Source organism: Brachionichthys hirsutus, chromosome 17, assembly GCF_040956055.1.
Source record: "Brachionichthys hirsutus isolate HB-005 chromosome 17, CSIRO-AGI_Bhir_v1, whole genome shotgun sequence".
NCBI lineage: Eukaryota > Metazoa > Chordata > Actinopteri > Lophiiformes > Brachionichthyidae > Brachionichthys > Brachionichthys hirsutus.
The window spans coordinates 430,001-440,000 of NC_090913.1; the positions used below are offsets into that span (position 1 = coordinate 430,001).

The 10,000-nt window shown below is 43.7% G+C and overlaps 1 protein-coding gene across 1 annotated transcript in view; it reads left to right on the forward strand.

Annotated features, from left to right (window-relative positions):
• The window catches only part of pkd1a (polycystic kidney disease 1a), a 66,079-nt gene that overhangs the window by 16,969 nt on the left and 39,110 nt on the right, over positions 1–10,000 (forward strand). The window contains 5 exon segments of the mRNA XM_068750915.1: positions 1,160–1,231; positions 1,316–1,384; positions 8,098–8,169; positions 8,384–8,547; positions 9,538–9,788. Coding sequence (XP_068607016.1) covers positions 1,160–1,231; positions 1,316–1,384; positions 8,098–8,169; positions 8,384–8,547; positions 9,538–9,788 — 628 coding nt within the window.

Sequence of the window (10,000 nt, forward strand, 5' to 3'; positions counted from 1 at the left end):
CCTCCCGAGTCCCGGCACAGAGGAGCTCCTCCTCTGCTGAGGGAGGTGGAATGGAGGTGCTTCACCTGCTGAGTGTGAAGCAGGACGTCCAGCCGGCTCCGTTGGGATGCCCGCGGTTTCCTGAAGTGGTGTCCAGGTGAACGTCAGAAGAGCTGTGATTGGCTGTCGCTCACAGATCACCTCTCAGAGTCCGGGTCATGTGATCACAGGGAGTGGCTTAGCTTTTTTATGTAAACACATCTGGACACTCCAGCAGGAGGACACGTCTCTCAGACCTGAAGAAGATGAAGGTGAACCGTCTTCAGACTTGTGATGTACCTCCACCTGGATGACTGAGAACAGACACACACCTGTGTGAGACCAGACACACACCTGTGTGAGAACAGACACACACCTGTGTGAGACCAGACACACACCTGTGTGAGAACAGACACACACCTGTGTGAGACCAGACACACACCTGTGTGAGACCAGACACACACCTGTGTGAGACCAGACACACACCTGTGTGAGAACAGACGCACACCTGTGTGAGACCAGACACACGCCTGTGTGAGAACAGACGCACACCTGTGTGAGACCAGACACACACCTGTGTGAGACCAGACGCACACCTGTGTGAGAACAGACGCACACCTGGATGACTGAGACCAGACACACACCTGTGTGAGACCAGACGCACACCTGTGTGAGAACAGACGCACACCTGTGTGAGAACAGACGCACACCTGGATGACTGAGAACAGACACACACCTGTGTGAGACCAGACACACACCTGTGTGAGAACAGACACACACCTGTGTGAGAACAGACGCACACCTGTGTGAGACCAGACGCACACCTGTGTGAGACCAGACACACACCTGTGTGAGAACAGACACACACCTGTGTGAGACCAGACACACACCTGTGTGAGACCAGACACACACCTGTGTGAGAACAGACGCACACCTGTGTGAGACCAGACACACGCCTGTGTGAGAACAGACGCACACCTGGATGACTGAGACCAGACACACACCTGTGTGAGACCAGACGCACACCTGTGTGAGACCAGACGCACACCTGTGTGAGAACAGACGCACACCTGGATGACTGAGAACAGACACACACCTGTGTGTGCTGTCATTTTAAGGACTTGTTGTGTCTGCTCCTCAGAGATCTTTCCAGGAACCACATCTCCTCCGTTGACACCGGCCTGCTGGACCGTCTCACTGGGCTCAGAGAACTGTGAGTGAACTGCACCCCCCCCAAGGAACCTGAAGAACCAGATCCAGCTTTACAACCGAGTCCTCTCATTTATATCTGTTTCAGGTACCTGCAAGGGAACAGGATCAATGTTCTCCCCAGAGGAGTGTTCTGCTGTGGGCCACTGTCAGTCATGTAAGTCAGGGAGGGGGGGAGAGGGGAGGAGAGGAGAGGGGAGGGGAGGGGAGGGGAGGGGAGGAGAGGAGAGGGGAGGGGAGGGGAGGAGAGGAGAGGGGAGGGGAGGAGAGGAGAGGAGAGGAGAGGAGAGGGGAGGAGAGGAGAGGAGAGGAGAGGAGAGGGGAGGAGAGGAGAGGAGAGGAGAGGGGAGGGGAGGGGAGGAGAGGAGAGGGGATGGGGGAAGGAAAACTTATTTAGTCTGGATTCTAAACATGCACACACACAGACACACCTGCACACATGCACACACACAGACGCACACACCTGCACACAGTTACAGAGTGATTCTGTTCAATTATAGCTTACTGCTATTCCTCCATCTCCTCCCATTACCTCACTGACGGGGCATTAGAGTGTGTGCGTGCGTGTGTGTGTACGTGTGTGTGCGTGCGTGTGCGTGCGTGTGTGCGTGCGTGTGTGTGTGCGTGTGTGTGTGAGTGATGAGAGAGGACTCTCGTGGTTTCCATCGGATCCTTCCAAAACCACCACACAACGGCCTCATTATGAAGCCTGCTGGAAGGAGAGAGAGAAAGAGGGATACATGTTTCTCGTTGCTTCTTGTTGTTTCTTGTTGCTTCTCATTGCTTTTTGTTGTTTCTTGTTGCTTCTTGTTGCTTTTCGTTGTTTCTTGTTGCTTGTTGTTTCTTGTTGCTTCTTGTTGCTTTTCGTTGTTTCTTGTTGCTACTTGTTGCTTCTTGTTGCTTCTCGTTCCTTCTTGTTGCTTCTTGTTGTTACTTGTTGCGTCTTGTTGTTTCTTGTTGCTTCTCGTTGCTTCTTGTTGCTTTTCGTTGTTTCTTGTTGCTTCTTGTTGTTTCTTGTTGCTTCTCGTTGCTTCTCGTTGCTTTTTGTTGTTTCTTGTTGCTTCTTGTTGTTTCTTGTTGCTTCTTGTTGTTTCTTGTTGCTTGTTGTTTCTTGTTGCTTTTTGTTGTTTCTTGTTGCTACTTGTCGCTTCTCGTTCCTTGTTGCTTCTTGTTGCTTCTTGTTGTTACTTGTTGCGTCTTGTTGTTTCTTGTTGCTTCTCGTTGCTTCTTGTTGCTTTTCGTTGTTTCTTGTTGCTTCTTGTTGTTTCTTGTTGCTTCTCGTTGCTTCTCGTTGCTTTTCGTTGTTTCTTGTTGCTTCTTGTTGTTTCTTGTTGCTTCTTGTTGCTTTTCGTTGTTTCTTCTTGCTACTTGTTGCTTCTTGTTGCTTCTCGTTCCTTCTTGTTGCTTCTTCTTGCTTCTCGTTGTTTCTTGTTGCTTCTTGTTGCTTTTCGTTGTTTCTTGTTGCTACTTGTTGCTTCTTGTTGCTTCTCGTTCCTTCTTGTTGCTTCTTGTTGTTACTTGTTTGCGTGTTGTTGTTTCTTGTTGCTTCTCGTTGCTTCTTGTTGCTTTTCGTTGTTTCTTGTTGCTTCTTGTTGCTTCTCGTTGCTTCTTGTTGCTTTTCGTTGTTTCTTGTTGCTTCTTGTTGTTTCTTGTTGCTTCTTGTTGCTTTTCGTTGTTTCTTCTTGATACTTGTTGCTTCTTGTTGCTTTTCGTTGTTTCTTGTTGCTTCTTGTTGTTACTTGTTGCGTCTTGTTGTTTCTTGTTGCTTCTTGTTGCTTCTCGTTGCTTCTTGTTGTTTCTCGTTGCTTGTCGTTGCTCCTCGTTGCTTGTCGTTGCTTCTTGTTGTTTCTTGTTGCTTCTTGTTGTTTCTTGTTGTTTCTTGTTGTTTCTTGTTGTTTCGTGTTGCTTCTTGTTGGTTCTTGTTGCTTCTTGTTGCTTGTCGTTGCTCCTCGTTGCTTGTCGTTGCTTCTTGTTGTTTCTTGTTGCTTCTTGTTGTTTCTTGTTGTTTCGTGTTGCTTCTTGTTGGTTCTTGTTGCTTCTTGTTGTTTCTTGCTGCTTCTCGTTGCTTCTTGTTGTTTCTTGTTGTTTCTTGTTGTTTCGTGTTGCTTCTTGTTGGTTCTTGTTGCTTCTTGTTGTTTCTTGCTGCTTCTCGTTGCTTCTCGTTGTTTGACGTTGTTTGTTGTTGCTTCTTGTTGCTTCTCGTTGCTTCTCGTTTCTCGTTGCTTCTTGTTGTTTCTTGTTGCTTCTCATTGCTTCTTGTTGTTTCTTGTTGCTTCTTGTTGTTACTTGTTGCGTCTTGTTGTTTCTTGTTGCTTCTCGTTGCTTCTTGTTGTTTCTCGTTGCTCCTCGTTGCTTGTCGTTGCTTCTTGTTGCTTCTTGTTCTTTCTTGTTGCTTCTCATTGCTTTTTGTTGCTTCTTGTTGCTTGTCGTTGCTTCTTGTTGCTTTTCGTTGTTTCTTTTTGCTTCTTGTTGCTTCTTGTTGTTTCTTGTTGTTTCTTGTTGCTTCTTGTTGCCTCTTGTTGTTTCTTGTTGTTTCTTGTTGCTTCTTGTTGCTTCTCGTTGCTTCTTGTTGTTTCTCATTGCTTCTCGTTGCTTCTCGTTGTTTCTCGTTGCTTTTTGTTGTTTCTTTTTGCTTCTTGTTGTTTCTTGTTGCTTCTCGTTGTTTCTTGTTGCTTCTTGTTGTTTCTTGTAGCTTCTCGTTGCTTCTTGTTGTTTCTCGTTGCTTCTCGTTGCTCCTCGTTGCTTGTCATTGCTTCTTGTTACTTGTTGTTGCTTCTTGTTGTTTCTTGTTGCTATTTGTTGCTTCTTGCTGCTTCTCGTTGTTTGACGTTGTTTGTTGTTGCTTCTTGTTGCTTCTCGTTGCTTCTCGTTTCTTGTTGCTTCTCGTTGTTTCTCGTTTCTTGTTGCTTCTTGTTGCTTCTTGTTGCCTCTTGTTGCTTCTTGTTGTTTCTTGTTGCTTCTTGTTGCTTCTTATTGTTTCTCGTTGTTTCTCATTGCTTCTCGTTGTTTCTCATTGCTTCTCGTTGCTTCTCGTTGTTTCTCGTTGCTTTTTGTTGTTTCTTGTTGCTTCTCGTTGTTTCTTGTTGCTTCTTGTAGCTTCTCGTTGCTTCTTGTTGTTTCTCGTTGCTCCTCGTTGCTTGTCATTGCTTCTTGTTACTTGTTGTTGCTTCTTGTTATTTCTTGTTGCTTCTTGTTTCTTTTCGTTGTTTCTTGTTGCTATTTGTTGCTTCTCGTTGCTTCTTGTTGTTTCTCGTTGCTTCTCGTTGTTTCTCGTTGCTTCTCGTTGCTTCTTGTTGTTTCTTGTTGTTTCTTGTTGCTTCTCATTGCTTTTTGTTGATTCTTGTTGTTGCTTCTCGTTGCTTCTCGTTGCTTCTTGTTGCTTTTCATTGTTTCTTTTTGCTTCTTGTTGTTTCTTGTTGCTTCTTGTTGCTTCTCATTGCTTTTTGTTGCTTCTTGTTTCTTGTTGCTTCTCATTGCTTCTTGTTGCTTCTTGTTGCTTCTTGTTGTTACTTGTTGCGTCTTGTTGTTTCTTGTTGCTTCTCGTTGCTTCTTGTTGTTTCTCGTTGCTCCTCGTTGCTTGTCGTTGCTTCTTGTTGCTTCTTGTTCTTTCTTGTTGCTTCTCATTGCTTTTTGTTGCTTCTTGTTGCTTCTTGTTGCTTGTCGTTGCTTCTTGTTGCTTTTCGTTGTTTCTTTTTGCTTCTTGTTGCTTCTTGTTGTTTCTTGTTGCTTCTTGTTGTTTCTTGTTGCTTCTTGTTGCCTCTTGTTGTTTCTTGTTGTTTCTAGTTGCTTCTTGTTCCTTCTCGTTGCTTCTTGTTGTTTCTCATTGCTTCTCGTTGCTTCTCGTTGTTTCTCGTTGCTTTTTGTTGTTTCTTTTTGCTTCTTGTTGCCTCTTGTTGTTTCTTGTTGTTTCTTGTTGCTTCTTGTTGCTTCTCGTTGCTTCTTGTTGTTTCTCATTGCTTCTCGTTGCTTCTCGTTGTTTCTCGTTGCTTTTTGTTGTTTCTTTTTGCTTCTTGTTGTTTCTTGTTGCTTCTTATTGTTTCTCGTTGTTTCTCATTGCTTCTCGTTGCTTCTCGTTGTTTCTCGTTGCTTTTTGTTGTTTCTTTTTGCTTCTTGTTGTTTCTTGTTGCTTCTCGTTGTTTCTTGTTGCTTCTTGTTGCTTCTTGTAGCTTCTCATTGCTTCTTGTTGCTTTTCGTTGTTTCTTGTTGCTACTTGTTGCTTCTCGTTGCTTCTTGTTGTTTCTCGTTGCTTCTCGTTGTTTCTCGTTGCTTCTCGTTGCTTCTTGTTGCTTCTTGTTGTTTCTTGTTGCTTCTCATTGCTTTTTGTTGCTTCTTGTTGTTGCTTCTTGTTGCTTCACGTTGCTTCTTGTTGCTTTTCGTTGTTTCTTTTTGCTTCTTGTTGCTTGTTGTTTCTTGTTGCTTCTTGTTGCTTCTCATTGCTTTTTGTTGTTTCTTTTTGCTTCTTGTTGTTTCTGGTTGCTTCTCGTTGTTTCTTGTTGCTTCTTGTTGCTTCTTGTAGCTTCTTGTAGCTTCTCGTTGCTTCTCGTTGCTTCTTGTTGCTTCTTGTTGCTTTTCGTTGTTTATTGTTGCTTCTTGTTGTTTCTTGTTGCGTCTTGTTGTTTCTTGTTGCTTCTCGTTGCTTCTTGTTGCTTTTCGTTGTTTCTTGTTGCTTTTCGTTGTTTCTTGTTGCTTCTTGTTGCTTCTTGTTGCTTCTTGTTGCTTCTCGTTGCTTCTCGTTTCTTGTTGCTTCTTGTTTCTTGTTGCTTCTTGTTGCCTCTTGTTGCTTCTTGTTGTTTCTTGTTGCTTCTTATTGTTTCTCGTTGTTTCTCATTGCTTCTCGTTGTTTCTCGTTGCTTCTCGTTGTTTCTCGTTGCTTTTTGTTGTTTCTTTTTGCTTCTTGTTGTTTCTTGTTGCTTCTCGTTGTTTCTTATTGCTTCTTGTTGCTTCTTGTAGCTTCTCGTTGCTTCTTGTTGTTTCTCGTTGCTTCTCGTTGCTCTTCGTTGCTTGTCATTGCTTCTTGTTGTTGTTATTTCTTGTTGCTTCTTGTTTCTTTTCGTTGTTTCTTGTTGCTATTTGTTGCTTCTCGTTGCTTCTTATTGTTTCTCGTTGTTTCTCATTGCTTCTCGTTGCTTCTCGTTGTTTCTCGTTGCTTTTTGTTGTTTCTTTTTGCTTCTTGTTGTTTCTTGTTGCTTCTCGTTGTTTCTTGTTGCTTCTTGTTGCTTCTTGTAGCTTCTCATTGCTTCTTGTTGCTTTTCGTTGTTTCTTGTTGCTACTTGTTGCTTCTCGTTGCTTCTTGTTGTTTCTCGTTGCTTCTCGTTGTTTCTCGTTGCTTCTCGTTGCTTCTTGTTGCTTCTTGTTGTTTCTTGTTGCTTCTCATTGCTTTTTGTTGCTTCTTGTTGTTGCTTCTCGTTGCTTGTTGCTTTTCGTTGTTTCTTTTTGCTTCTTGTTGCTTGTTGCTTCTTGTTGTTTCTTGTTGCTTCTTGTTGCTTTTCGTTGTTTCTTCTTGCTACTTGTTGCTTCTTGTTGTTACTTGTTGCATCTTGTTGTTTCTTGTTGCTTTTTGTTGCTTCTCGTTGCTTGTTGTTTCTCGTTGCTCCTCGTTGCTTGTCGTTGCTTCTTGTTGCTTCTTGTTGCTTCTTGTTGTTTCGTGTTGTTTCTCGTTGTTTCTTGTTGCTTCTTGTTGTTTGTTGTTGCTTCTTGTTGCCTCTTGTTGCTTCTTGTTGTTTCTTGTTGCTTCTTGTTGCTTCTTATTGTTTCTTGTTGTTTCTCATTGCTTCTCGTTGTTTCTCGTTGCTTCTCGTTGTTTCTCGTTGCTTTTTGTTGTTTCTTTTTGCTTCTTGTTGTTTCTTGTTGCTTCTTGTTGCTTCTTGTAGCTTCTCGTTGCTTCTCGTTGCTCCTCGTTGCTTGTCGTTGCTTCTTGTCATTTCCTGTTGCTTCTTGTTGTTTCTTGTTGCTTCTTGTTGTTTCGTGTTGCTTCTTGTTGCTTCTTTTTGTTGCTTCTCGTTGCTTCTCGTTTCTCCTCGTTGCTTTTCGTTGCTTCTTGTCGTTTCTTGTTGCTTCTCGTTGCTTCTTGTTGTTTCTTGTTGCTTCTTGTTGTTTCGTGTTGCTTCTTGTTGCTTCTCGTTGTTTGTCGTTGTTCGTTGTTGCTTCTCGTTGTTTCTTGTTGCTTCTTGATGTTTCGTGTTGCTTGTTGTTGCTTCTCGTTGCTTCTCATTATTTGTCGTTGTTTGTTGCTGCTTCTCGTTGCTTCTCGTTGCTTCTCGTTGTTTCTCGTTGCTTCTTGTTGCTTCTCATTGCTTCTTGTTGTTTCTTGTTGCTTCTTGTTGTTTCTTGTTGCTTCTTGTTGTTTCTCGTTGCTTCTCGTTGCTTCTCGTTGTTTCTCGTTGCTTCTTGTTGCTCCCCGTTGCTTCTCGTTGCTTGTTGTTGCTTGTCATTGCTTCTTGTTGTTTCTTGTTGCTTCTCGTTGGTTCTTGTTGTTTCTTGTTGTTTCTCGTTTCTCGTTGTTTCTCGTTGCTTCTCATTGCTTCTCGTTGCTTCTTGTTGCTTCTTGTTGCTTCTCATTGCTTTTTGTTGCTTCTTGTTGTTGCTTCTTGTTGCTTCTCATTGCTTGTTGCTTTTTGTTGTTTCTTTTTGCTTCTTGTTTCTTGTTGCTTCTCGTTTCTTGTTGCTTCTCCTTGCTTCTCATTCCTTTTTATTGCTTCTTGTTGTTGCTTCTTGTTGTTTCTTGTTGCTTTTCGTTGTTTCTTGTTGCTTCTCCTTGCTTGTCGTTGTTTCTTGTTGGATTGATCAGTTCAATGGAGTCATGGTGTTTGTGTGGATTTGATCAGAAGCCGTTTGGGATCATTGATTAACCTGCTCCTCTGCTTCTTTCAGCAATTTGAGCAACAACCAGATCACCGCCATTGAAGAGAGGCTCTGTGACAACCTATGTAACCTGACGCAGATGTAAGAATCACACCTGTATGAGGGCCACACCTCCTCAGTGGAGCTAGCTGTTGTGCTAGCGGCTAGCTGCACTAGTTTTACATGGAACCCCACTGAGTCTTAAATCCTGTTTCCAGCTGTCACAACATTAAATGTAGTTTAACTGTTAACAGTGTTTTGATAATCAGCTGGTCTGCATGTCAGTGGGCATTGACCCCATGTCCTCTGCCCCCAGCGACCTGAGCTCGAACCCTTTCCAGTGCGACTGTAAGCTCTTCCGGCTGGTCAGTTGGCTCCAGGAGAAAGGGGTGCAGGTCCGACGCCCGGAGGCGATGCTTTGTGACCACCCGCCTGAGCTCCGCCACCGCCCCCTCCTCAACATCAGCCTCCTCACCTGTGGTAGGAAACAAACGCACCCTGATGCAGACATGTTCAAACAGTTATGAAGCGTTGGGGCTATTTCATACATGTTGATAATAAATGCTGGAAGAAGACATTTAAAGAAGAACTCATCATCTGACATGATGATCTAAATTTAAATCTGACTCATGGGCTTGTTTTGATTTGAGCCATCGATACAAGTCATGACTTTTTTATCTCCTTCTCAATTTTGAATTTGTGTCAGGACATTTCTAATGTCTTTATTTCCATTCTCTGTGAGACATCAAGAAAGACCGTCTTTGCAGGTACCCGAAGAAATCATTTTTATTAAGTTGGTAATGTCTTCTTAGCTGTTGGAATGACAATAAACAGTCATGATCAATTAGTTGATTTATGTTAATAAGGGTTAGGGTTTCAGCCCATTTTAGGAAGCCCGTTTCCATCCTGCCTGGTGTGAAGCTTTTAATATGCCCAATGCTAGACAGCGATTGGTCGATAACTTAAATGTAATTCTGACCCTTCCAAATGACAAGACTTTAGTCCGTTAGTCTGTTAGTCCGTCCGTTAGTCCGTCCGTTGGTCCGTTAGTCCACTAAACCCTGAGATGAATATTGACAAAAGGCAGTCGTGGGTCAGTGCACATCTTCTAACCTTCTAACCTTCCTGTATCTTCTTGAAGATTAAGTCCTCCCTCTTCCTAGTCTTTGGAGTGTTTTGTATTTTATTCAGGGATGCTTTCCCTGCCTTATGAATATTGAAATGATTTTGTCTATTCCTTCAAATTTTGATTTCGGTACTCCGATTGACATTCATGCGAGTAGATTCTCTGCGCCCGAGGAGGGGCAGAGGCAACGCAGACCAGCGATCCAAAGCATTTGTTATGATGCTAAATTATTTGTATATTATGATATGCCTCAAACAAATTGTCTAATGAGGGAGGATCATGAATGCATAAACACTTTTCCATTTCATGCTGATGAGTTCTGAGAAGCTTTCCTCCGTCTGCAGGTTTAAACTATGCAGCTTGTCTGGAGGACAGCAGCACTGGAGGAGGGGGGCGGAGCGAGCTGGTCATTTTCTCATCCTCCACCCCTGGAAACTTTACGCGTGACCATTGTAACAGCGTGTGCTTCATGGCGTCTCACCGCTACGGGGGCCTGGGAGCGAGACACGAGTGTCTCTGCAGCACCAACTCTGAACCCAACTTAATCAGCGAGTCTCAGTGCTCTGCTGCCTGCACCAACCCCCACGTCATGAAGGTAGGGCCCCGCCCAGGAGGGGGCGTGTGTGTGTGTGTGTACACTATGGTCTATCATCTATCATCTATCATCCATCCGTGTCATGGATCTGCTGGAGCCTATTCCAGTTTGCTATGGGTGAGGGTTTACCCCAAATGCGTTGCCAGTGCGCTCTCACACACACGCTCTCACACACACTCTCTCACACACACACACTCTCACACACACACACT